The 27,807-nt window shown below is 37.9% G+C and overlaps 2 protein-coding genes across 5 annotated transcripts in view; one reads left to right on the forward strand and one right to left on the reverse strand.

Annotated features, from left to right (window-relative positions):
• The window catches only part of arhgef25a (Rho guanine nucleotide exchange factor (GEF) 25a), a 58,425-nt gene extending 36,199 nt beyond the window's left edge, over nucleotides 1-22,226 (forward strand). For all 4 annotated transcript variants that reach the window (XM_043225026.1, XM_043225027.1, XM_043225029.1 and 1 more), the window contains 15 exons: nucleotides 3,246-3,553; nucleotides 4,168-4,278; nucleotides 8,852-8,976; nucleotides 10,222-10,288; nucleotides 10,633-10,736; nucleotides 11,135-11,204; nucleotides 13,549-13,638; nucleotides 14,417-14,509; nucleotides 15,345-15,395; nucleotides 15,668-15,745; nucleotides 16,158-16,349; nucleotides 16,424-16,604; nucleotides 16,733-16,950; nucleotides 17,779-17,946; nucleotides 20,280-22,226. In XM_043225026.1, the coding sequence (XP_043080961.1) occupies nucleotides 3,246-3,553; nucleotides 4,168-4,278; nucleotides 8,852-8,976; nucleotides 10,222-10,288; nucleotides 10,633-10,736; nucleotides 11,135-11,204; nucleotides 13,549-13,638; nucleotides 14,417-14,509; nucleotides 15,345-15,395; nucleotides 15,668-15,745; nucleotides 16,158-16,349; nucleotides 16,424-16,604; nucleotides 16,733-16,950; nucleotides 17,779-17,946; nucleotides 20,280-20,399 (1,976 nt within the window). In that variant the 3' untranslated portion in view covers nucleotides 20,400-22,226. The remainder of the gene's footprint in view (nucleotides 1-3,245; nucleotides 3,554-4,167; nucleotides 4,279-8,851; nucleotides 8,977-10,221; nucleotides 10,289-10,632; nucleotides 10,737-11,134; nucleotides 11,205-13,548; nucleotides 13,639-14,416; nucleotides 14,510-15,344; nucleotides 15,396-15,667; nucleotides 15,746-16,157; nucleotides 16,350-16,423; nucleotides 16,605-16,732; nucleotides 16,951-17,778; nucleotides 17,947-20,279) is intronic.
• A 905-nt stretch (nucleotides 22,227-23,131) lies between these two features.
• On the reverse strand, nucleotides 23,132-26,379 carry sp5l (Sp5 transcription factor-like). The gene is made up of 2 exons (XM_043224214.1): nucleotides 25,949-26,379; nucleotides 23,132-25,406 (listed from the first exon to the last, which is right to left on the reverse strand). The coding sequence occupies exons 1-2, from the start codon at nucleotides 26,000-26,002 to the stop codon at nucleotides 24,372-24,374; spliced, it is 1,089 nt and encodes a 362-aa protein (XP_043080149.1). The 5' UTR covers nucleotides 26,003-26,379; the 3' UTR covers nucleotides 23,132-24,371.
• Between the last annotated feature and the right edge of the window lie 1,428 nt (nucleotides 26,380-27,807).

The following is a 27,807-nucleotide window of genomic DNA, read 5'->3' on the forward strand; positions in this document are numbered from 1 at the left end:
ATGGTGTTTTATTTCAGTTTTTTATTTCATTCATTTCAGTTCAGTTCAATTCAGCTTAATTTAAAATAGTTTTATAAAATAAATGTATTTTTATTTTTATAATTTCAGTAACTGTCAACATATCACAGATATAAACATTTATTTTCAGGAATAGAAGTATATCCTGATGGCACAGCTGTATATAAAGCATGTAAAACTATAAGGTCAGTGTAAATGGCAGAGCGAGGATAATTTGGTTTCAGAAGAGCTGAATGACAAATATACTTTTTTGACAGTTTGCTTTAAAAAAATGCTAGAATCTAGAGGACATTAAGATTACTAAGATCTTTTTATTCGGAGAAAAATTTGGAGACTGTTTTCTATTGCCCTCTGCTTAATCATATTATTAACTGAGATGTTTAAGAAATCTCAGTTGTAATGTTTTATTTCCATGAAAAATACAGGGTGTACTGTTTAATCACAGCGTAGAGATACAGCCTTAAAGTATGTTGCATAGAGAAACCTCATTACATATTCTCTCTAAGTTCCCCTTCGCTGAAGCTATCTAGCTATTAAGAAAAATCCGTTCTAATGTGTTGAGCACTCAGTCAGTGCCATATTAAGAGGATCTCTCTGCACACACCACTAGCACTTAAGCGTAACTCTGCAGCTTTCAAATCAATTCAGCTCCTCTGTTTACCAGCAATCAAAATGAGGCATCTCTTCCTGTAATTTCAGCCTCGCTTTACAAGGTGCGCTTTAAATTTTTGTAAAAAACCTTGAGTCTCCGTTCGCATGCTCTGTTGCATCGCGTCACGTTACTTCAACAAATACCCGGGATTTTAAATCTGCACGCGGGGATATAGTGATGGATAACGCATTGTTTCATGTGGGTGTCACCGCTGATTTGTGGAGGATATGGTTAGCAGTGGCTGCCGGTTCCCAACAGCCTTTAGTTCCTGATAACATTCAGTTCCCTGCTTTAAAAAACCAAACAGGGTAATGAATTGGTCTTTTGCTTTTTGCCTCTTTCTTAATCCGTCAGGTCCATACTGAGTGTGGAATGAAATCATTCTTCTCTTTTGTGTCCCATGTGGAGACACAAGAGGAACAGTCTGGCATGTTGTTCAGTGTTCCCCTCTGCGCGCGCAGCAGCACGGTATCAGGAAAGCAGCTTTGCCCTGCTGTTTAGCCAGCAATAAGAGTTATAATCCTTCCACTTTAGGATCTGCTGAATTCCATTTGGGTTGAGGTCAGCTCCATTATTACACTGATTATTCTACGACGAAAGTGGAAAGTTTGTGGATTAGATCACGACAGGGGTTGTTTCTTTGTGTATCAGCACAAATTCTGGGTCAGTTCTGCTACACAAAACATTAGCTTAATAAATTAGTCGGACCTTTGCGTTGTTCTCTCAGAACCCTTTTGTTTTGTCTGGAGTCTGAGAGACCCCTAGGGCATTCTAATACCTAATGTTTCATCGGAATTGTTATGCGTGGGGTCTCCCATATAAGTGTTCTTTAATTAGTCTACAAATTCAAAATAGCGTATTTTATGCTGGTTTTGTGCAAAATGTTTTATTTTATTGCTGAGTTTATTATTCGTATTTCTTTCGAAAAGATGACTGACAATTAGCATAAAATTTGGATCGGAGATATGGTTCTGTATTAGGCAAGAACTCCCTGCGTATCAATGCAACCTAGCAGGGAGAGCAGCCATATAAATAAATACATTTATGTCGGTTCTGTTTTGTTTACCCTGAGGGGGGTAAATAAAACAGAACCGACATAAATGTATTTATTGTTTAATCATTTAATGTACACATTTTAGAAATTAATCTGATTAAAAAAGGAGAATCAGAAGGCTGAATCTTTGTTTATTTTGATTTATTTATTTATTTATTTTTTTATAAAATGACAACCACTGTAAGTCACATTTGACTCTAAAAAATGCATGTCTAATTTTTGATTAGATTAAAGCTGCCTAGAGATTATTCAGTTTATCAAAATAACATAAATTCAGGGGAAAATATGAACTTCATAAACAAAAAAATACAGTTTAGCCATGGTATGTAGCAGGTACTGACACAGCCTGACATCTGGGCACAGCACTGTGTGTCTCTGGGCAAAGTGTGTGCGTGTTTGTGCCGTCCTGTCAGGCTGTGTTCGGCTGAATCAAGGGGTCAACCAGGGGCTGGATTAGACGGGTGAGAGACTGAAACATGTGAAGCCTGTCCTTGCCGCCACTGATAACCTTAGACAGCCACTGTTCTGGGTCAGGAAGAGAGTAGTGGGGGGCATGAGGCACAGCGTAGAGAGAGAACAAAAAAAGTTGGTGACCTTTTTCTGGACGAGGATTAAAGTGTGCTTCCTGTGCACATCCCCCCCTGTTCTTTTCCCAGGGTCCCTCTGACACCAGCACCGCAGTCTCAGCCTGAGCTCCGACTTTGGGGCGGGGTTTATATTTAGCTCTCCAGGGTCACACGACTGCTTGGCTAACCATCGTAGCTTCTCAAAGTCTGCCCTAAACCAGTTTGAGTATTCCTCATGTGATTAACACTAACTGGGATGTGCGGCACGAGGCCTGTCTGCACGGATCACATACTACACACACACACACACACACACACACACACATGGGTTCAGTAATGAAAGCGTGCAGGTTGCGTACTTAACAGCTCTCACACAAAATTTCCATTGAACTCACGGCAGGTGCACATGCACTTGATTTTGTTCTTTCCTTAATGAATGTGTTTTACTCAAAATGAAACGGTAATTATGATATTCCATAGACATTTCCATTAAAGTGTCTCCATTACAGGGTTACTGTACCCAAAAATTAAAATGTTATTAACCACTTACCTCCATGTCATTCCAAACCAGTAAAGGTTTTTTTCAAAACACAATTTAAGATATTATGGATGAAAACTGGGAGGCTTGTGACTGTCTCACTGACTGCCGAATTATTTTCATTGTCAAGGTGCAGAAAAAAGTAAGAAAGACTACTATAACATTTTTCATAATAGTGTATTTGAAAGTCTACAACGTCAAAAGTGCCTGTAGTTGAAGAAACTAGTCATAGGCCTGAAGTCTGAGATGGGAAAAATTCTTCACAATGCCTCAGCTATGGGCCATATTTAGTGTTATAGTGTGTTTATGTAGAGTGTGTTTATATATAAGGCAGATTTATTTTGTTTTCCCTCTGCTGTCGTGCTTTCAGATGGTTATTCCCAACTTAATTCCTCTTCCCTCTCTCTGTCTGTACAGACTCATACTCAGCCGCTGGCAGTGAGGGCAGTATCTCCACCTCGGTGGCCTCTCTGCCGCCCCAGGCTTCGGGTAGTTCAGCCCCAAACTCCCCAGGCTCCCGTCGCTCTGTCAGCACCCTGAAGAAATGGCTGACCAATCCTGTGCGTAAGCTGAGCGCCGGAGCAACGGGGACGGCCAAGGGAGAGCGGCAGGTCCGCAGACTGGAGGGCAAACCCCCACCTCCACCCGCCAGGAGCAGCCAAGACCTGGGCAGCCCACAGACAGAGGAGCAGTTCACCATCCTCCCAGTCATAGACAAAGACCTGGTGAGAAAAATTGTTTGATATGTATCATTTTCCTAATAAAAAAAAATCACTTATTATTTAATTTTTTCTAAAACCTAAAATGAATAAATAAAAAATAAAAAACAAAAACAAATAAAAATGACAAATACACATCAAAATTACTAAAACTGTAGCTGAAATTGGTGTGAAAACATAAACTATAAAAATATTTTCTGAACTATAATAGTGTATCAGTGATATTAAAATAACACTGTTATAACACTGTTTGTAAACAGTACCAACAAGCATTGTTTTGTTTAGTCTCTCACATAAAACATCAGTTTACATCACAGTACAGGTGTTCCTATGTTTTTCATTACGGGGTGTGAATCGCACCACACTGTTCTGCCAACTGCTTGCTAGTGTCCTGTGGTTCGCCTATGAACTGTTCAATGTGAACTTTAATCACAGTGACCATCTAACACACACGCTTGTCATAGTCACACAGAGAGAGCAATTAATTATGGGTCAGCTTTATTTTGACCTGAGCATTGATGTTTATGAAAGGCCATGAAGGTTGTGGTTCTTGGTTCTTTTAAAGCAGTATTTTGAGTGTGTGTGTGTGTGTGTGTGTGTGTGTGTGTGTGTGTGTGCAGGAGTGGAGAGATGGCCTGCCTACTTTCGGTGACTGTGATCCAGGTGTCCAGCAGTCCTACAGCTTCCAGTCGGACTCTCCACAGGGATCCACCACACTAGGGCAAACACAGGTATATCAGACTTTTGGCTACTGTTAACAGAATAAATGACAAATACTGCTGTAAAGCAACTCTAAAAAGACAATGGTGTCGTTATTCAGCAAAATTCAGATTTGATTCAGGTATAAAGCAGCTTCACAAAAGACAGAGATATCATCATCAAACTCAATTTAGTTGGAAGTTTTAAAAGTCTTCAACTGCCCTTTCTTTAAGACGTTTAAAGAATAAAAAAATATCATTCAGAATTTTTATTTATCTAGATGCTTTTTAGTGTCGCTTTAGGTGTGAGTCTTGTTTACAGGTTTTTGTAAGCAAACTTTGTGCCACCCATCTAAAGTCTCAGGGCATGGTCTTTGAAACTGATGAAACTATACAAAGTTTCTTATTAAGAATGACTAAGGGAAAGAGAAAATAAGAAAGGAGGTTGTAAGGACTCGGGGGCTTTCTGTCAGCTTGCGCACGGGGGTCCGATGTGTTTGTATCCACGCTGAGGGTGAGAGAGGGTGAGAGAGGCCAGATGGTCATTTGACTGATGGGTCATTTGTTGCCAGGTCCTCTCACACTGTTTGAACCTTTAAAAGTGAAAACACACATTGATCAAACACAATTCTTTGTATGTTCTTCTTGTCAAGCGGGGTTCAAAAGACTTATATTTTTACATGTAACAAATTGCTCTGCCTTAATATCAGGTTTTCAGTGTGATCTGACATTTTGGACCCCACTGTATATTTTTACATATGCATGTAGACTATCTGAGCCAGAACATAAAACACACAATAAATAATCACCATAGCTGGAAGAGAGTGAGTGTAGATCCAAATTGATGGCTAAATCTGGTAACATTCATCATTCCATCAGAAGGTGAGTGATGAAAGGTAATTATGACCAGAGGTGCAAAACAACAAGGAGAGGAGACTGAGATCTCAATTTATCTAATTTATTACAGTTCATGTTCATACACATGTAAGGTATATGCTGCTTTATGTTATATGTTTAAAACCATAATACAGTGGCCAAGGGTGAGATTGTTATTAAAATATTTCTCCTTTTAAACAGCTTATTCACGTATTTCTCTTTTGCGTAGATGTTTACTTAAATTTTACTGGAAAACCACATAAGCTTTTGTAGTTTATATTTGGTGTAACTCTTGGTGTTGCTCTTCAGCGTTATGTGTTATTCTGTAACTTCCTGCCTCCCTCCGCGGTGAGGCTGAGGTGTAGTTTATATCATAGTCATTTGTGTCTCTGATTCAGCTCAGCTGACACCCCACTTTGTACCTGACACAGAAACATTTGCTGTGGGGATCCAGCATGAGTTTATTATTTGTTGGCTAATGGAAAATTCCTGAATGAATATGTAAGCACTCTTCGGATCCGGCCTGTCTCCCGGACGGAGGAACGCAGCACATGTTTATCAAACTGGCTGTTTTGTTTTATTCCCCGCACAAATGGAGGTCTGACACAGCACTTTGAGCGAGGAACTGCTCGTGATATAACCGTAATGCGAGTCCCCGCATAGCATACATAAAAAAAAAAAAAAAAAAAAGCAGGGGAAAAGAAGGTTGGATTACCTCGCTCTGCTCGGGCTAACTTGAACAATTTCCTGTAGAAAAACAACAACCAATATGATATTCCTTTTTATTAAAGATCCAAGGAAAGACTCTGGGCTTCTGGGTGGAAAAAGAGCCGTGGTGATATAAAAGGGTAAAGTGCAGGAGTGGGGGTTCTTCTGTGCCAAAAAACATCTGGAAATGATCTGAGTAGACCTGTGAGCTAGGCAGGAGTAAGCACACTGCTCTAAAACACACAAACACTACCCCGCTCCAGAAAACAACACAACAGTGTAATATAATACTCAGACAAGCTGGACTGCATGAATTTATCAGCAAAGTGTTGGGCATAACACGGGACTACAACACTGCATGACGAAGCAATACGGCACAATATAAACATGATTTACATAACTGTTCGGAAGTTTGGGTTTAATGTGGTCGGATTTTTATCTTTTTATCTTTTTATTTTTATTAAATATTACATTTAAGCAGAATAAAACAGTTTTCACCATCGATAATGATGTTTTTAAGCATGTTTTATTGTTTTCTGAATTATCATGTGACACCGAAGACTAGAGTATTGATGCTGAAAATTCAACGCTGCCATCACAGAAATAATTGACATTTTAAAATGTATTAAAACAGAAAACAGGTATTACTAAAGTAACCGGTATTAGCTTTTTAATGCATTTTAAAACAAATAATTTCAGCTTCGATGAAACAAAAAAATATATATATTTATATTATACTGAACATTGTTCATTCAAACTTTTGAAGACAGTTCCAATGAATGACAAGCGAAGCTTTCAAGCTTCGAAAAGAATGCAAAGCATCATGAAAATAGTTTGACTCAAATAGTGTATTTCAAAGCCATGCCGCGATTTTGTGTGTAAAACTACAATTTAAGACATTAATTACAGATAATCTTCACTTCACTAAACTGTTAACTGCTGGACCTAAGGTTGCCGTGAGTTGAACTCAAAAACCTATTCTTTATTTGAACATGGTTTTATTAATGAAATAATCAGACGAGTTTTGTGAACGGATTTATTAAGAAAAAAAAAATCATAAACAATTTTTTATTTTGTACTGTAATGTATGTAGAAAGGAGATCTAAAACAGATGTCAAGATTTTAGTAAGTAATTTGAAGATTCGGCCTCTCTTTTTAACAAAGCAATTGGCTTCAGAATACGTGGAATTCATTACAAAAGTGATATGAACCACTTTAAGATTCTTTTGTATGGCCCTTTAATGTCTGGGCCTTTTTCTTGTAACTGAATGGAAAAGAGCAACCAGTAGATATTCAAAACATCTCCTTTTGTGTTCCACTGAAAAAAGAAAATCACACAGATTTGGAGCGACACAAGGGTGAGTAAATGATCAAATGATGCAAGGAACTTCCGTTCATTGTAATCCGCATCATTTTTGTGTAGATTGTGCCACATTTTTCTCACACACAACAAAATAACACCCTTATAAGCAAAGGAAGTGTTTTGTAAAGCTCCTGTAAACAAACAAAGTGGGAAAAAAGCAATAACATAATAGATGGATAGAGATGTTCTCCATCGCAAGCTCTGAGCAAAGGAATCCTTGCTTTGAGGAGGATGTGTGACGTTATATTGGAAGGAGTATACTGTGTGAGAGACCGGGGGCCTGTGAATGAAGATAAAGTGATGCTTCACAGGTGACTATGATGTTAACCAAACAGCTAAACAGCTTTGGTTAAAGGGCAGATCTTATCAGAGCTTTAGTGCATTTAAGGAGCAGGGAAACACAATAAATGGGTGTAATTGCTTTCTTTGTTTTTGTTGTTTGTGAAGATGCTTTTGAGCAGTAATATGTCTGGTTACTTTTGTCTGCAGGTTATTTGATTGGCTTTTGCCCCTACGTAATAATTTGTTCTTGGCTGCATTTTGCCTATATTGTTACCAAAAGGTTAAATTGATGTTATAATCGTTGCCTTAAAGTCATAGTTACCACTAAAAATAACAATTCTGGCATCATTCATTCACCCTCATGCCATTCCAAACTAGTGTCATTCTAGTGTTATTTATATGTTTTTTAGTAATATTTTGAAATAGCTTTTATTTTTATATTTTCAGATATCATTGTAATTTTTGTAGTTTTGTTATGTGAATATTTCTTTTAATGTAATTTTAATTATAGTTAACAATAACGACACTGTTTCAAACCTGTGTGACATAAAAATATATTTTAAGAAATGTCACACTGTGTTTACTTCTTTGTCCATACAACGAAAGCTAATGGTAACCAGAAATGGAACAGAAATGTAATTTGTTCAGTAATAAATCATGTATGAGCATGGAACACATCTGAGTGATTTTAGCACAATGCTATGCAGTTGCACAATTTTACATTTCACTAGGCAAAAATTGCAAGTTATAAAAGAACACCATTTCACAACAAGTTGCATGATTTGATGTATTATTCATGATAGATGAAGAAGAAGATACTTTTGAGATATTACACTTTGTAGAAATAACAAGCATGACTACAATCAACTGTGAAGGACGTGACAAAGTGTGGGGATTTATAGCATAGTTTATGTCCTAGTTTTGCCTCTGATGTGGTTAACAAACACATTAACAAAGACAGGACGTCTTCAAACTTCCTCTTTCCGTCTCAAATTATTAAACAGCTTGGGGGGGCTGTATGCACATCTTTACTAAAACAATGGTCTTCATCAACCAAAACAATTTGACATGAGTATTTCTGAGAACATTGTTACTTCACAGGGTCAGTGGTAGTTAGATTTATGACAGTGCATCTCCTCGGTCTCGTTGGTGTCATGGTTATTAGTGAACGCTGAATTCCTGTTATCATTCAGTCACTGTCACCAGCAGACCCAGCATGCTCTCTTCCTGTCACCTAGGCAACCTGAGCTATTACAGCAGCTCATATCTTCCCAATCCACTCTCTCGCCTCTGTCCCTGCAGCCATCCCTGGAGTGAATAACATTTCAGCATTATGTCTCGTCTCTTATTCACAGTTATCCTCCTCTGTGTCTGCAGATCACCCAGTGCACCAGCCTACAAGCTGACGACAGTGGCTCTGCACTGATGGATGACAACTCCAGCCAATCATCAGCCACCATAGACAGTGAAGAAGATCGGAAGAGTGCCTTAGAAAAAAGCATGTGTGTGTGAAATCTTCTTCATTTGCAACTTGTGTTAAGTAACATAGGAACTTCTTTTTTTAGACTGCTTATGTAACAGAAATGCTTCATTTAAATCTTTTTGATGTGGTATTACTTTGAGATTTCTGTTGCAATATTAAACAGAGCAGACATCAGATGTTTATTAGTGCACCACAATCACATCATCCCTGAAGGAAAATCCAGTTTAAGCCAGTAGGTGGTCATTAACTGGTTCAAGCTGGCAGACTAGTCACAACAGCTTAAGGAAATAAAGCTGTTTTTTGCAGCATGGTAGCTAGAGGATCATGACCATCTTAGACTATCTAAATAAAGACTATGTTCAGCTAATAACAAAATATGTCATATGTCAAATATATCTTATCTGGCAACCAGCATTTTTTTTTTACCAGATAATGACTACCAATGTAAGCTATAAACCAGCTGCCAGATGGTCAACACCGGTCAAACTGTTTTTTGGAACATGGTAGCTTTTAGACCAGATAAAAATCATCTTCAACTAGCTAAAGATAATCTTAGACCAGCTATTGACCATCCTAGATGAGCTATTGACCAGCTTGGACCAGCTAATAACCATCTTTATAAACTAGAAACCAGCTAGCCTCTGAGCAGGTTAAACTGGGTTTTGAAACATGATGGCTGCTGTATAAGATGAAGATCATCTTAAACCGACTAAAGATAATCTTAGACGAGCTAATAACGAGCTTGGACCAACTAATGGCCATTTTATCTAGCTAAAAACCAGCTGGTCTTACAGGTGTACCAGCTAAAGACAATCTTAATCCAGCTAAACACAATTAGACTATTGACATTTTAGATTATTTTATGACCACCTTGAACCAACTAATGACCATATTAACCAACTAGACACTAGCTAAATATCATCTGATTCCAGATCATTGATAATCTTACTAATTAAACTAATTACACTTTTAGAAAAGTTAATGACCTATTTGGACTAATTAATGAGCATCTCCCAGCAGCTATCCAAAACACAGCTACCGTCATATACTGGATTTTTCTGTAGGAATATTCACACATTTTGATATAAAGGCCCTTCATCTGGTCCACAAATAGCTCCCAGATTATTAATATGCTGCGCCAGTCAGAGCTCTGCTAATATTACACCTTGTATTACTCACATCACATGTTTTGAGCTGTCAAATAGTGTCAATGTATGTAATGACTTGATGAAACCAGTTAAAGCTGACCTCCTTTCTTCTGCAGGTATGTTCTAAAAGAGTTGATAGAGACAGAAAAGCTGTATGTAGCTGATCTAGGACTTATTGTGGAGGTGAGCTTAAAATATCTATTAACAAATCACATGTGTATTTGATCAACTCTGTTACGGAATGCTATCAATTTTCCTGTAATCTTAGAACGACTCGAATGCATTTCAGAGCATTTAATCACCACAGAATTAGATTTGATGCATCAGCTGACCTGAATTCCTCTCAGCTGTAATACTGATCACAGTATAAATCAAAATAATGGTGCCTGGATTTAAAATATTTGGAATATGATGATCTTTTATGAGAGTGATATTTTATCACACTTGAAATGCCTCAGATTTAATAATAAAAGAGTATTTTTATGGGTCATGAGCTTTGGAAGTTCATCATGTTCTGTCTCTCAAAGGGCTACATGGCCACTATGAATGCAAAAGGAGTTCCAGAAGATATGAAGGGAAAAGACAAAATAGTGTTCGGGAATATTCATCAGATCTACGACTGGCATAAAGAGTAGGTTTAACTCTTTTTGTGTGTATATCAGAACTCTAGAGGAATGCTCCACCCGCATGTCGTTTGAAACCCGTAAAAGCTTTGTTTCTTCTTTGGAACACAATTTAAGATATTTTGGATGAAAACTTAGAAGCTTGTGACTGTACGATTGACTGCTAAGTAAATAACACCAGAAAAGACCAGAAAAGTATGAAAGACATTGTCATCATACCCCATCTGCCGTCAGTGGTTTTCATTTTGGAGTGGAGTGAGCCTTTAAGTATATTCCTCATCCTTCAAGTCACTTTAGAAAATGTCCTTGTATTTTCTACACTGATTTTTTTTGGGGAGGGGGAAATCTGTCGAATTAGTACATGCAGATTCCATACGGTCCTGCTGACGACTTTTGTTCTGTTCAGTTATTTCCTGAGTGAGCTGGAGAAATGTGTGGCTGAGCCTGAACGACTGGCCCAACTTTTTATCAAACATGTAAGTCTCTCTATTATTCTCGCTTTCATCTGTCTGTCTGTTTCTAGCTAAGCTGAGCAGAACTTCCTCTTGCACTGAGTAAACAGAGCTGAGAAAACACCGGGGTTTTTAACACGCACGCCTGTTTTAACACCCCATTTATTCTCCCATCATCCCACTCTATTTCTGTCCCCCCTCAGAAACCCTGTTACTGATACGGCCCATTTGAGGCTGTGTGTTTGCTTGTGTTGTGTCCATTGGCTCACAACCACAAGGGAAAAAGAGGCGGGAAAAGTAAGAGGAGGAACAACAATTACAGCTACGTCCTTTGATAACATCACTGCTTTACACACCGTGTCTATTTCTGGAGTCCAGTCCTACGCTATGGACATACACACATAAATAACTTGTCAAGAAGAAACAACACAATTTCCGCCACCCACACCCACGCGTTAAAAACGAAAATTCGCAGATTTGCAGTTGTGGAAGTACTTCGCAGCAATTTGTTAAAAGTTACCACATGCTGTGATACAAGGTTTTGTGGTGAATCAAAGTGTTTTGCTTAAATGAAAAGCGCAGAGTTACTGTACGAATTGGCGTCGCCAGTGTGTGCCCTTTCTACTGTTTAATAAGCCTGAGGCCTTTGGGGAGTAACTTAAAAAGGCTTGAGGGGAATAAAGAAACTTATAACAAAAACCTAAAGGTTGAGTCAAACTGTGAAACTAGCGTAGTGGGAAATTGGTTGATAATGAGAAACAGTAATGGAGGGTGAGTGAGGGCCAGACTGTCCCGGTGCTTTTTTTTTCTTTCACAAACAAGACCTTCCCCCTTCTCTTTCTCGTCCCAGTTTCCTCAGCCTCTGCTCCCACCCTCTCTTTTAACTCATACAGTGCATAACAAAGTTATTAGACACTGAAGTTATGTCAGGACTTTCCAACTTCCAGTCAATGATGTGTAACGTAGATATATTAAGATGATGGCTTGCAAGATCTTTCAGCTGGTCTCAGACAGTCTTATAAGGACATGTCAACGCACTTTAAAAAAATTAGAATTAGTTTGTAGTAAAAAATAATAATATAAAGAATAGTTTTACACATAAATTAGGGAGTTTACTGTACAGAATTGGGTATCTTAAACCAATGATTTTACATTGTTATTAATGTACTTTATTAATTTAAATGCAAATTTAATACATTTAATCATGATTACGAACTGGATTTTGTGCATTGTCCATATGAAGCTCTTACAATCTGTTGTTACAACCATTCATGCATTGACGTCTACCCAGCCGGCTTGTCTCTAGGCAACACATTCAGTGTGTATGAGTGTTTATTTTTGTGTGTGAGGTAGTGTCCAGTTGTTACGTCCTACTACCTGAATGCAATGTGTGTGTGAGAGAGAATGGGGCTCTGATTACATTGAGGATAATTGGGCTGAATTATACATGGCCTTCTGCTCATGCTCCTCCATCAGTGTTGTGTAATCTCTCTCTCTCTATGCTGTCACAGCACGCTGCTCTTATACTGCAGACAAATGCAGTTTCAAACTTATTAAACACTTATAGCAGCATGAAAGTTTCTGTTGAATCACCCCTATCATGATGCATGTCCAGCGCTCCATATCTTTTTCTATCTGCATTTACTGTAGGATCAGGAAAGAAGGATTTAGATCAGATAAACTAACAGTAGTGACCAATTTATCAATCTTAAATTCTTAAATGTCTTTGACATATTTCCACAACAGTTACTGTTCCTTCTCATTGGCAACTATTTACTTTACTAACACATCAAAATAAAGTGTCCCACTTTACATTAGATGGCCTTAACTATTGTGTACTTACATCTAAGTTAATAATTTGGTAAAGCTCACTTATTGTTTACATACATATTTTTACATTTTACTTACATTTTTTAAAATACAAGTTTTGTTACGTTTGTAATTAATTTACTTTTATAATTACACTGTTGACCCATCCCTTACACCTTAACCTACCAATACCACCTGTCCCTAACCATACCCATAATGTCATCTAATAAAAACTTTGACCAAATAAAGTGTTACTAAGTTTACGTTTACTAATGCTCTAATGATTACTAGGTGACATGTAGTAGCAAAGTTAGTAGAATGTCAAAAGTGGACTATAAAACTTGAAATAAAGTGTTACCGTTGTTTCATCACATTAGTAATGGACATTAACTATGTTTATCTGATTTTGAACTGTATACATATTATTTTACCATTAAACTGTTAAATTAAAATATTGTTAAAAAGAAATCACCATTTCTAATAAGTGTACAAGTACTTCACTGTATAACCACTCTGCTTAACTAACTCAGTCTGCCCTTTCTGTTTGCGAAAACCACAGGAAAGACGGCTTCACATGTACGTGGTATATTGCCAGAACAAACCTAAGTCGGAGCATATCGTGTCGGAATACATTGAGACCTACTTTGAGGTAAGTGCGTATGAAGTGCAAGCTCACAAACACATGCATACACACTCGAGTGGAGTCCTCAAAGACGCACAGGTTAAACATGAGGGGCTGTTTTGGTCGCACAAACCCATCTGTGTAAATATCTTAAGGCAGACTTTCTCTCTCTCTCTCCTTTTGCACTGTGTGTGTGTGTGTGTGTGTGTGTGTAATCGCTCAGTGGACATGAAGGCCCCGACTGACCCATCAATTCTCGAAACAGACAAAACAGGGAGCTGCTTGATCGAAAAGTTTGACACTTAATGGATTCTTCTCAGTGCTGTGCCAAAACATTTAGAGCGTTACTTTAGGTTTTATAGATTGCAATTGCAGGGCATTATGGGATAATGGATCAAGGAGAGTGTTTGGCTATGTTTGGAGTAGAATGCCAGCATACGCTTAATGCATACTGTCCAGTATGTACTGCATACTGCCTACCATTTTCTAATATTTGAAACAATATGTAAAATGACCATTTTTAAACCCATTTTTGGCAGTCACATCATATGATGTTTCAAGAAATAGATGTTAAAGGTATAAAATATTAATTGAAATATGCTTTATTTGTATTCTCCACTCATTTGCTAATGAAACGGCTCATCTGGGTGCACCATTTTATGCTGCTCACAGTATGTGTACAGCAAAAAAGTAAAATCTAAAAGAAAGGATGTGTAGTAGCATGCTGTCGGGAACATCGGCTTTATCTCTTTGTGCATAAAGGAATCAGTCAGTGAGGTGATAGTTTGTGTGTGTTTGTGTGCAGGAACTGAAACAGCAGCTGGGTCACAGGCTGCAGCTGAACGACCTGCTCATCAAACCCGTGCAGAGGATCATGAAGTACCAGCTGCTTCTGAAGGTGAAACAGAGTGCAACACACAGACGTACACAAACACACAAATCACACACATTCTTGTGCGCTCATGGCTCATTCTGTTAGGAGTGTTGTGGACCATGTCTAATCAATTCCACATCACAAATCAAACTAGAATATCAAATTATTATAGAAATATTGATGGAGATGTATTTGATTTCAGGAGTAAAAAGCAAAAAAAATGCCACAGTTCTATGTTCCACATTAATGTGGAAATCAGTTGTGTGGTTTTGCAGCTTATTATTTATGTGGAAAGGCATTATTTCCTTTCAGGATTTCGTGATGAATAGGAAATTCAAGGAACAGCGTTTATCTAAAACGGAAACCTTTTTTAACATTGTAAAATGCATTTACTGTTGCTTTTGATCAATGTAATGTGTCCTTGCTGAATAAAGTAGCTCATTACTTATTGACTCCAAACTTAAATTTTAATATATGTGTTGGTTGGCAATCACTTGGGAAAGAAATGCTTTCTTCGTATGCCGATGGCTTTGTTTTTAAATACATCACATTAACACCACAGACCTGTTACTATTCACAACATATCTGAAGTTTATGGAAGAATAATATAAGAGTAAAATGTTGCCAATGTTGAGTGTCATACTGTAAAATTTAACTGAAATCTCAATGGCTTTTTTTAGCAGCTTTGTAATTGTAGAGTCACCCACATACAGTACATTCCTTCTCATGTTCAAGCATCCAGCAGCTTACTGTTCAGAATGCACTCAATTAGTTTCCACACACAAAAAGCCATTAGTACAAATAGATCCAGATGCAAAAATAGAACATTCTAGAGCTCACGCTGTGTGTCTTGCGACAGGATTTCCTCAAGTACTACACAAAGGCTGGGATGGACACTGAAGAGCTGGAGGTAGGAGTCACTCGGACACCAATGATTTTTCGTGCAAGTTTTATTTCTCAAGACCAGAAACACATAATCCCACCAAAGAACATTGTGTGACTCCCTGACTATGCCAACATATTTTTTTTTTCTACACTTTGGTGTCAGCTTGAGCCAGAAATCAGTAACACTGTACTTGCTCATAGGCTTTAGTAAGGAATTGAGGTCAGTTTTCACGCATTGCTGTTTCTCGCATCCTGTCATCCTCCGTCTTTCTCTGTCTGTCTTTCACTCTGAAACAGAAAGCAGTGGAGGTGATGTGTTTTGTTCCGAAGCGCTGCAATGACATGATGAACGTGGGTCGGCTGCAAGGCTTTGAGGTATGGCGCCAGGCTGTGGTTTAAAGCTGTCGGGCTGTGGAAATACTGGGAGAGACTCTGATCTCCTGAAGCAAAGGAGTGCAAGAGAAACTGAAAATGAAAAAAAAATAAAACATGGATTTTTGCTATGTCACAAGTAGTATGAATTTTTATTAAAATTCACTTTTTATATATTTTATAAATATAAGACATTTATTCATTAGAGAAATTATCACAGCTTCCACAAAATATTAAGCAACACAACCATTTTCAGCATTGATAATAATAACAAATAATGTAGCGTATTTGTTTTGTATGTTGTGTTTTTCGAGCAATTTTTTATTTGCCTTTAACATATTCACTGGTTGTATGATTTTCTATAAAGCTAATTTGGAATGGCATTTATTATTAAATGTATGTATATATTTTTCAGGGGAAGATCACGGCACAAGGAAAACTTCTCCAGCAAGACACGTTCACAGTTGCAGAACAGGATAGCAGCATTCTTTCCCGGGCTAAAGAGAGACGCGTCTTCCTGTTTGAACAGCTCGTCATCTTCAGTGAGCCAATAGACAGGAAGAAAGGATTCTCTCTACCTGGATATATTTTTAAGAACAGTATTAAGGTGAGTTTGAGGAACCTGTCGCTGTATAAGGTTTCTATATTACTTGCATGTGTTAACATGGCTTCTCCTTTCAGATAAGTTGTCTGGGTGTAGAAGCGTGTGTAGACGGTGACCCGAATCGTTTTTCCCTGACATCTCGGGGGGCTGATGGCAGCACGGTGCGATTTATCTTACACTCTTCATCGCTGGACATCTGCAAGGCTTGGGTCAGTGATGTGAGCCAAATACTGGAGACCCAGCGTAACTTTCTAAATGGTGAGACGTTCCTCTGTAGTTATTAAAAATAATACTTCGGTCAGAGTAGCTGCCATATATAAAAGACGGTGGTTTTTGTTTGTGTCATATTAAAAATGGCTTTCAATTTTGTTTTGTGTTTGTTTCAGCTCTGCAGTCCCCCATAGAGTACCAGAGAAGGGAGAGCAAGAGCAACAGTTTGGGCCGTAGCATGAAGCCTCCTCTGTCAGCAGTGGTTGGTCTGAGACCCCACTCCTCAGCTTCTATTGACCGACACAAACTCCCCTGTCTGCGTTCCTGTAACACATCTTTGCCCTCTCTGTACCTGCCCAGCCAGGTCCCCACTGATGACCACTCACAGCCAGAGGTAAGAGAGTCGTCAAGCATCTTAGATTGCTTGAAACTCAAGCACCGTTTATCCATGCTTCTAATCAAACCTAGGCCGAATTCCAAAGTCTTGGGTTTAATGCATCCCAAATCATAGTATACTTAATGGTGTACTATTTTTGAATGTTTATACTAAACAGTACATACTTTTTTTTTTTACTTGTTCCTGTTAACTAAAACTATTAAAAATGTGTTTGTTAATTGAAATAACAAACATTAGATGAAAATTTTTAATTCAGAAATGACCTGAAATACATTTAATTACCAATTAAAACTGACATGAAAATACATTATTTATATAAAGCATTATTCAGAAATTTAAAAAACTGTAAGACATGCAAATTGACAAAAGCTAAATCAAAACTATGCAAAAACTAAAACAAAAAAAGCTCATTCAAAATATTTCTGAAAACTATAATAGTGTGTGTAGTAATAGTAAAATAACACTCCATAAATATAATCAAATCAATAACAGCAAGAAAGTAATATTAAAATTAAAATATTAAATTTCAAAGTATTTCTTTAAAAAACTATATGTAAATAATAGTAAAATGACACTTTACATATAATAATATACAGTTTTAATATGTAAATATAATACATGTCAGTATGTTACTGTAGTTTTGCTAAGAATAAATGGCCTCTTCTGTCTGAGATTATTCTTAAAATGTTACCCTAACACTTAAGCTTCCGTTAAATCCTCCCAGTGTTATCATCTAAGGGGTGTTACAATCTTATGTGGTAAATGAATATCAATAACTTGTTATTTCTTGTATTTGTAACTGCTATCTCTGTCTGACGTTTACAGTCAACACAAATCCAGCGCTGTCATGTGGACTCCAGACTAAATTCCCAGACGGTGTCTCCAACTCATGTGCAGCTGGCCTTCTCTGAAGAGCCGTCATTCTCCCAGGCACCCCTAAACTGCCAGGCGGTCTCCAACGGCCTGTGTTCCTCTAACACACAAGCCTCACAGGTAAAGTGCAAGCTTCTGATCTTTGGCAAGCCTGCTATTTAAAAAAAAAAAAGAAGTTGCACTGCTCCCCCTGCTGGTGCGATGCAGACATTCAATAACAAACATAAACATGAGTTTATTTGCAGGACAGGTACAATGTCTAAACCTCCGGCTTTATGTGATTTTATACAGCCGGTTCATTTCAACAATGATATTTTCGACAAAACAATTGGGGTGAAATATTTACACATCTCATTAGAAATAGTGCAGAGACTTTAATATTTCTTATTCATTATACCTCGTAACACATTCAATCATATTTATCAGCTGTCTCCTTTCTTGAGGTTTTCCCTATTATGATGCTATTAAAACATCCCTCTCCATCTACAGCGGTGTCTGCTGCCGAATGAGCTTTGATGACAGCTCAACAATAGCTCTGTGTGAAATAGCTGTTTATCTGCTTTACTCAGGCCTTTGAGCAACAGCACTTCACAAACAGGAAGGAGACAGGTTGACAGAAGGAAGTAACAGATCCCTATCAAACGCCTGATTGTTCTTGCAGGCTGTTGAATCAGACTGGTGCTGGATCCAAGCACTGTTTTGGCTTCAGTTCCCCCGCGTTTTCTTTAAAGACAGCTACTTTTCACGTTAAGTTAATTTTATAGTGGTGTATCTACCACATCTAAATCTAAAATGATCTCATTTTTTCAGGCTATGTTTACGATATCAAGGTTTCTCAGGATGTGCTTATATTAGCATTTTGATTGTTATTTCTGTTTTGATATTGAAGGTGTGAAATGCGCCAAGTACAAGTATACCGAGGGACACCAATCATAACTAAGATCCCCGACGTTTATAATAAGTGTGAAAAGCTTTCAGGGGTTTTAGACCGAACCAAAAAGCAAGGCATAAGACAATAACACATCTGTCTGTCTTATAACGAGGATTCTTGATCCGACAGGAGCGCTGAACAACATGTCGTCATTTCTGAAGCTCTGTTATGACAATTTTCAGTCATGCCTATTTCAGTCATGTCATAAACCGTGTAACAAACATATTACTCTTAATATCCTGGGCTGCTCTCGGTAATTAAAAGTCTTCAGCCATTTTTAGACTAGCGCTAGGCTTGTGACAGCTCATTATTCTCTGCTGGGGGAATAGATGAGAATTTCTTTGCCGTCACGCCTCACAAACCTTGATACGTTCACAAATGAAGATTTCAGAAGAATTGTCTGGGGAAAAATTCGAATCCTATGGAAGCCTGTGAGACTTTAAAAAAAATTAAAAGGTAATTGAGACTTAATGTATCTCACTTGCAACTTTGCAACATACCAATTGCATTTTTCATAATTGCAACTTTGTATCTTACGTTGTAATTTTCTAGCACACGATTGTGTATTTTCTTTCTCATAATTGTGGCTTATGTCACATTATGACTGCATCTTGCAATTTCAGCTTTCTCGCAATTGCAACTATTTTCTATAATTGTGACTATATCTTACACATGCATCTTCATATCTCCCCGCTGTGATTTTATATTTCGCAATGTGACATTATTTCTCACGATTGTGATCTAAAACCCCACAACTGTGACCTATATCTTGCAGTTTTATCTTCATTTGGTAATTGTGTCTATTAATCTCAGAACGTGTCTTTATTTAGCAATTATAACTTTCTTGTAAACGTAACTTTATATCTTAAAATAATGTCTTTTAATTTCATAACGTGACTATATTTTGTAATTACAACTTTGTTTCTTGTAAATGTAACTTCATATCTTAAAATCGCAACATTTTATCTCACAGTGTGATTATAGTTTGCAATGACTTTTTGTTGTAAATGTGAATTCATGTCTTAATGTTGCAACCTTTTTTTAAAAAAAGTAACTTAACAGTGTAAATCTAACTTAACTTATATTTAAAATTGTGGCTTTATATCTCATAATGTGGCTTTTTATTTAGCAGTTACAACTCTATATCTCATATAGTTTGACTTTATATTTTGCAGCTGTTACTGTCCAACAAAGCGACTTCATTTCTCGTAACTTTGTATCTTGCCACTGTTTCTCACATCTGCTTCTTTACAGCTTATAGTGTCATTATATCTTGCAGTTTTGCTTTATCTACTTTATTTCTCATAATTGTGCCTTTATATCTTAATATTTGACTTAAAATTTACATTTCACGGTTATGACTATATCTCACACTACACCTTGTGACTTTTGTATCTTACAATATGATTTCATTCCTCACTTTATTCCCCTTTTTTTCTCAGTAGGCACAAAACCATGCTTTCACAGAATCTTGATGTTAGTAACATTCAGTTTTTTTTTTTCTCTCTCCGTTGTTTCCCAGAGCTCGGGAGATGCTGGTCGCAGATCTTCACCGAGAGAAGGACGCATGGCTGTTCCAAGTCCCTCCTCCACTCTCCAGCGCTCCAGTAACTTGGCCCAGCTTGATGAGGATGACCTGTGAATGGAAATGACCCTAATTCTGACATTTGCACCAGAGCATGCCACAGTCTGGTCTTTATTCACGTCTGTTATCTTGTGGTATTCTTCCTAAACCTGTGACGCGAATTACCTAGTGACTTTTTAAAATAGTTTTATATCATTTCTCTTTTTTTTGTTGTTGTCGTCTTTTATTAAAGTTGTGTTTTGTTCAAAGGAGAATCAACCATTCCTATATTGGGAGGTCACTGGAGCAGGAACCAGAGTAAACCTTTATTTGAGATGCATTTGGTCAAGCGTGCATGTAATGTATGAATGTGTATTTGTGTGCTAAATTCTGATGGCTTCGTCCTTGCGAACATGCTGAACGTTTTCCATCAGATGTGTTTTGCAAAGAACATACTGTATTATTAGAAACATATGAGGGTCCTTGGTGGGCTCACGCTGGATTTTAAAGGTTTCGCACTATCGGTGCCTCTTTACAGAAGCTGTCTTTCTATCTCTCTTTCGTCTATATTGAATGCTTTTGTGGGCTGCATAAACTCTTCTGAAGGAGCTAAGGGGAAACATACTCTAAATGCAGCTAATTTGTATATACCGTATGTAGGAGAAGGAACTCTGCATGGAGACACGGACACGTGGCTTTCTCTTCGCTTATTGGATGTTTGAATTCTCGAAGATCGGTCAACTCCGTTGTGGTGGACAACGAGCGCCGTCGCTTGTGCAGCTTCGTGTTCAGACTTCACAGCTACAGCTGGACACGAGAGATCACACACAACGTGCATCTGGAGGAACTGCTCAAGGGAAGGACCGAAAAATGGACAGGAGTTGTTACGGCAGAAGAAAATGCAGTATAAAAGGAGTTATCTGTGGTTAAATGACTCTTTTGGTCTTCTGCAGCTCCTCCTCGGGTAATGCACACTGCCTGGATTACTCTGCAGGTCTTGTCATACAAATTGAGGTTGCTGAATTAGTATATATTATTATTATTATTATTATTATATAACTTAATGAAGGCCAAAGTTGAATTGTCATTTCATTATGTGCCAAAAGCAGGTGCCAGTACCCTTTACACAAAAATTAAAGCGAAAATATAATTCAGTTCATTCATCAACAATTAGAAAACAAGCCAAAACTTCATTTTTAAGAAAATGCTCTCATAAATACGAAGGAAAAGGATGAAGATGTCAGATTTTATTGTCCAAAGACTTTTTTTGGTTGTATTTTTAGTTTTATAGTATTTGCTAATAACGAACCAAATCATTAGTTAGAAAGAGGATTGACATTGTTCATCTGAAACATGTAGTTAGTCATAAAATGTTAGATGTCTCACCAAAGAAGGGATGGTATGTGTTTGGTATTTGATGTTGAAGCATGATCAAAAAGCACTTTCACTACGTTTAGCTCGTTGCACATTCTTTCCAACAGAGGGTGCCAGAGGACTTCAGCGCTGTATACACAACCAATCAGTCTTTTCCATAGATCAGTTTAAAACTTCCAATTCAAAACTCTGCACCAAAGTTAATGTGCTTAACCGTTGGCATGTTTCAGATGCATTCGTATAAATATCCTTAAAATGATTGTAACAACCTTCTCTTGCCTTGACGTACTATTCAAATCAGCAGAAATCAGATCATTTGACATAGCCCTGTATTAACTGAAAGCTTTCCTGTACTGCCTTTCCACAAACGTGGATTTGAATCTTACATTGTTGCATGCTATTTTGAGGAACACCTCTAAAGGATGAAGGAAACGATGTGGAGAAAGGATTGGACATGATCTATGTCTATGTGACAAAACCTATAATTGTATTATATCAAATTAAACTGGTTCCTTTTGGAACACAAGAGTGCTTTGGAACACATAATGTTTCTTTTTCTGCTTTAATCGCGGGTATTTTCCGTGCGATTGCATTGAGAATGTGTGTTCGTGTTAGGGGAGGCTGGGGCTATTTGAATATTTCTCAGATAAAAAAAAAAAGATTTCAGAAAAAAAAAAAATTACAAAAAGACTTGACCTATAAAGTTCAGTTTTCAGTTAGTGAAAAACACAATAAAACCTGCTATCAAATAGCTTTACAAAAAAGTAAAGTATAATATTATGCAAAAAAAATATTTTTGACTTATAATAAAATAAAATAAAAATCTTTATTAAATAGTTTACCTTTTGTGTACCCCATTGTAGTTTTATTGTTGTTATTAGTTCTAAGATACAATGATAAAAATATTTTTTTTTCTGTGACAAAATTTGCCCAAAGACATTTGGTTTGTATAATTTTTTGGTCTGGATGTTTAAAACGAATATGTAAAATAATTGCTAGAGAAAGTCAGAATGTATGTTTTTTTTTTTTTTTTTTTTTTCTGCATTCAGTAGATTCTGGTGTAATTTAACTAGAAGCAATTGGTCACAACTTTCTTGCTGAATTTCTTATCAAACTCCATCAGACACTTTACAGTCATTTTTGCTTTGTTGTATCTCCAAAAAAAAAAAAAAAAAAAAAAAAAAAAAAAAAAAAAGTAAAACAAGAATATATATATATATATATATATATATATATATATATATATATATATATATATATATATATATATATATATATATATATATATATATATATATATATATATATATATATATATAAATAAGTATGTATATATATAATAATATATATATAAGAATCATACTGATCTCAAACAAGATCAGTGAGGCTTCTGTGATCTGGCTAGGGAATCTAGTTAACACTTGCAGACATCTGGTTAATTTGTCTCTGTTTAAGTCACATTCTAGGCATTCTTGAGCAGCAAAGGGTTCATTTGCACACACAGATGGGGGAAGAGGGTTTGTGAGCATTCACTATCACAAAGGTGCCAAATCAAAGCGACTTCTGTCACAGTCAGTGGGATATAAACAGCCGGGGGTCCATTCACAGTGAGCTCCAGTAGAGCGCTATCCTCAGTGACGGTTGTCTGTTATTTACACCGGCCATTACGAGACAACATGACTGTGAACTTGACGGGAGAAGGTCAGACCACTGTTCTCATCAATGGCCCGACTATTTACTGACAACTGTAAAGTGTCTGAAGACTCTCCAGTCATTTGTCTTTGCTTTAAGTGCTTCCTTGACACCTCGGAAACAATGGCCACCTTAAATTAGCATCCTGAATGCCAGTACATTAACATTAGAATAAATGTAAAATGCTGAGGTCCAACATGCAGTGTTAGATTTAACATTAGCCATTTGCTGAACTTCACACATCTGTTAAAATACACTAAGTGCGCTTGACAAGGCATTAAATGCTGCGAAGGAATGAACAAAACGAAGCACGAGATTTCGATTTGCACAGTTATTTGCGTTTATTAATATTTCACATGCTGGTCTTTATAGAACTGTGCGCTATATAAACATTATATACATTTGGTTCATGTCTTGAAACTATTTAGATTAAGAGTGAAATAGATTTATAGCAGTGCCATTCTCTGCAAGGAAACAAGACCTACAGTGATCTGTCAGGGAATAATGTTGGCAAATTTCGCAACCAGAGCTTCTCATTTTAATATAAGGCATCAATTTTCCCTAAAAACTAGAGAAAGCAACAACAAAATGTAAACAAATGACATTTTCACCATGTGACAAATACTTTTGATTGTGCTGTTAGTGGAATTGAATTATCTTTAAATAAATGTGCAAGGGCAAATTTGGTCATAAAAAGTCTTTGCATCCAGAGCCGTAAAAAATGTCACTTTCTTCTGCTCTTTCACGTCCACTGTGACCTAAATTCTCTTTAAAGTCTCAAAGATCAATTTCGGTGCGGCATGGTGTTCACTTGCTCCAGTGTTTTCAAAACAGGCCCATGCTGCTATTGCTTTTTGGAATATATATTGTATTTTTTAACAATTGCACCTTTTCTATAAAAGATTTTAGATGACGCAAATAGCCTCAAAGGGTCTCTGGATTCATTCCTGATACTACAGCAAGTTCTTTTGCATTCAGCATCCCTTACTCTCTCTTAATGTTGCTTAGCAGTGAATCGGTCCCACTTTGAGAAGGCTGACTGGACCGGCTCTTCCTGCTCTGGTGGGTCTTCACATGCTTGGAGAGGTGATCGCTCCGCATAAACCTTTTCCCACACTGCTGACAGCCGAAGCGTTTCTCTCCGGTGTGCGTGCGAAGATGCCTCTGCAGCTCGTCTGAGCGGGTGAAGCTCTTTCCGCAGAAGAGCCAGTTGCAGATGAAGGGCCGCTCGCCGGCATGCCAGCGCAGGTGAGCCTTCAGGTGAGAGGTTTTTTTGTAGACCTTGCCACAATCCGGAATGTGACAAATGTGTAGTCTTTTCTTCCCGAACTCCAGAGCAGCACCTCCGTTTCCCGTGGACTGGCAGTTGGGGCACTTGCACCTGCGACAGCGGCGAGTTGAGCTCAGCAGACCTTTCGAGGTTCCCTGCAGAAGAGCAGCGATTTGAGGCTGGTGGCCCAAAACCAGCTGGCGTCCCAGAGAGAAGGGGTGTCCGGAGGGTGCGCTGTTACTCTGAGGGAGACTCCACCACTGCTGGCCGTCCTCAACGTGTCCACCTGGCAGGTGAGGTCTTCCTGAAGCGTTCTGAAGGAAGCTAGGAAAGTTCTGACCCACAGCGTTGTGCTGCGTGTAGTACGACGCGTTCCCCTGTGCCTGGGAGGAGAGCATCTTCACTGGAGACAGGTCGAACGAGTAGGCGGACGGAGGCTCGGCTGGAGGGGTGAGGGGGAGCTCGTGGTGGTGATGGTGGTGATGGTGGTGATGATGGGAGTGCGAGCCCAGGGTGGGCTGCATGTGGCCGGGGAACTGCATTTTGGGCACGGTGAAGGTCATCTGGTGAGCGCTCAAACTGGAGTTCGGGGCCACGTCATTGCTCCAGAGCTGAAACATGCTGGAAGCGGAGCCCACCGGCCCCTCGTAAGGGAGCTGAGACCCTTCCTGCCAAGCCTGACTGCATGTGGTGGCCAAAAAGGAAAGGGTGTTAGGACCGCTGTCTGGAGAGGAGCTGGGAGTACGATCCTAAATCATAAAACAAACGGAGAAAAACAAATTATTGTAACTAAATGAAACTTCATATTTGTACATGGAAAATGCTATATTTGATGTACAAAAATATTTTGTAGAACAGGTTTAATTACAGCCATGTTGTTTTATTATTTAAAATTATTTTGAAATTGGTACATTAATCATTTCTAAATGATTTAAAAAAAATCTGCTCATTTACATTTTTTTTACAGTAAATATAGTGAATATGATACATAATTTTGCCAAAATGACAACTTCAAGATATCTGCACTTTTTAAATAACTTTTAATTTATTCACTGAATTATAGTATTATAGTTCTTAAATTGGAAGGAAAATATGACATTATAAATCAATGGACCATAGATAGATAGATTGAAAGAAAGAAAGAAAGTGCATCCAAATAAAAGTTATGCAGTGAAAAAAAAATTAAGTGGTTGATTTATTAGTGCCAAAGTTCCCCTATGTAAGCTTAAAATGTATAACAGAACTAATTTATATATATATATAAAACAACAAAAAGACTAAAATGCAGTACCTGTAAGAAATTGTGCAGGAAATTGTCCGCTCTGGATAAGGTTAACGCAGCCATGTGTGCGGGAGCTTCAAGATATATCCACACCTGCGTGAAGCGCGGCGCGCAGTGCGTAACCGTGCCAAAGTCAGAGCGCGCAAAGATCCTTCACGGACTGACCCCGTTACACAACCAGGTTACCGGTGCATGAGTGTAAATACAGTGATCATCAATAATCCCTCGATTCTCTCTTCCTGCTCCTGTCCTTTATCGGTTGTAAGAGTCTCTGACCACTTCGCGCTCTCGCTCCTGGTTTTCTGGGTCCCCTTTTCAAAAGCAGCGGCTTTCAAACCGGGACTGTTCCTTTTGAAGTGCGACTGAGGGCCTGTCGCAATAAGTCCTGAGGATCATTTCAAAGGCGGTCGGATTGCATCTTCTCTTTATAGGGAAAAGATCCTCTCGACGGGGTCTCTTAAGTATGTATCAGGAGGGCCAGTGAATGGAGGAGAGATGCGGAGGGGGAATATTGGGGAGGGCAATCTTTGGGAGATTAGCGAGATGGGTGTGTATTATAACCTTCATTTCATTCTAATTTAATTTTGCCAAATGTTAACCTGTGAGAGCCCCTTTACTTCACTCTAGGTTGTTGGTGAGAAATGTACATTTTTAACGACACGACTCCTTCCTCGGTCGCAAACTAAAACCGAAACGAGCGCAGTCAAGACATACAGAATCATTTCCACTCCATTTGAAGAGTTTCAGCTTGTTTTTATTTCCGATCAGTAATTACATAAAAGTAACGCAAATTAAAACGTTTTAAGGACCTCTTACATGTGCATTTAAAAGGAATATGAAAATATATTATGCATATGAAAATGTGACATTTATATCTACGTTTCCTATATATTTGGTTCCTAAGGGGTTAGTAAGTAGGCTATTTTATGTAGCTCCACCGTAGGCGGTTTGATTCCACTGATTTTGTTTTATGTATTTCTTCAACTGTTATTAGTTTTCACCTGATCGTTCTGAAAAAAAGAAGGATGGCGTATTAATTCAAAGCTTTAACGGTGTCCGAAGGCGAGCTAATTAAGCTATTATTCTTGGCCCGTTAATAAACTCGAGCGAAGAAGCTGAGGTGATCGGTTTAAGTTTGCAAGAAAACAAATGAACTAAATCTCCACGCACACTCGGTAGTTCGCACTCTGAAGTGATATTATAAATAAAGAGCCCTGCGTGACATTTTCACACTCCGGGTTCAAGTTAAGGGCGTCATCACGTTTAAAGGGATTAAATGCAGAGCATCCAAAGTTCATCTAACACTTTGAGTCTTTCTCTCGCAGAATTTACATTGAAGTCGGAAAGCCATTTAACATCTTAATGCATAGAAAATCCTCGCTGCTTTGTGTTGCCTCTCACCTCCAGCCGCATAACAATCGACCTTTGTCCTAGCAGATGCATGCTTTAGTCTGCTAAAATATACCACGGCGATGGAGAAATGAGATGACACGTAGGAAACGTGCTTAACTTATACGTGCGTTTCTTCAGATCGGTCAAAGACGGGGTTATTTTTTAAGACCGCCTTTGAAATAAACTGACCTGTGGTGCTCAGCCCATTAAGGACTGTTTGTGTCGAGCTGGTGAATTCATTCACACATCAAAAGAAAGAAGGAAAAAACCGTGTTTAATTATAAAATAGATAGACAGACAGGCAGATCAGTTTTGTTAAAATCGCAGGATATTTTCTGCCTCGGGTTGTTAAAATTAAAATATTCCTCTTTCACAATAGCTGAATGAAATTCTTCTGTTGTGTCTGTTAATCTCACATCTGACTGATTGCTGATTGCTTACAGTTCATAAAAAAAACAAAAAAACAAAACAAATGA

This window comes from Puntigrus tetrazona, chromosome 23 (assembly GCF_018831695.1).
Source record: "Puntigrus tetrazona isolate hp1 chromosome 23, ASM1883169v1, whole genome shotgun sequence".
Lineage (NCBI taxonomy): Eukaryota > Metazoa > Chordata > Actinopteri > Cypriniformes > Cyprinidae > Puntigrus > Puntigrus tetrazona.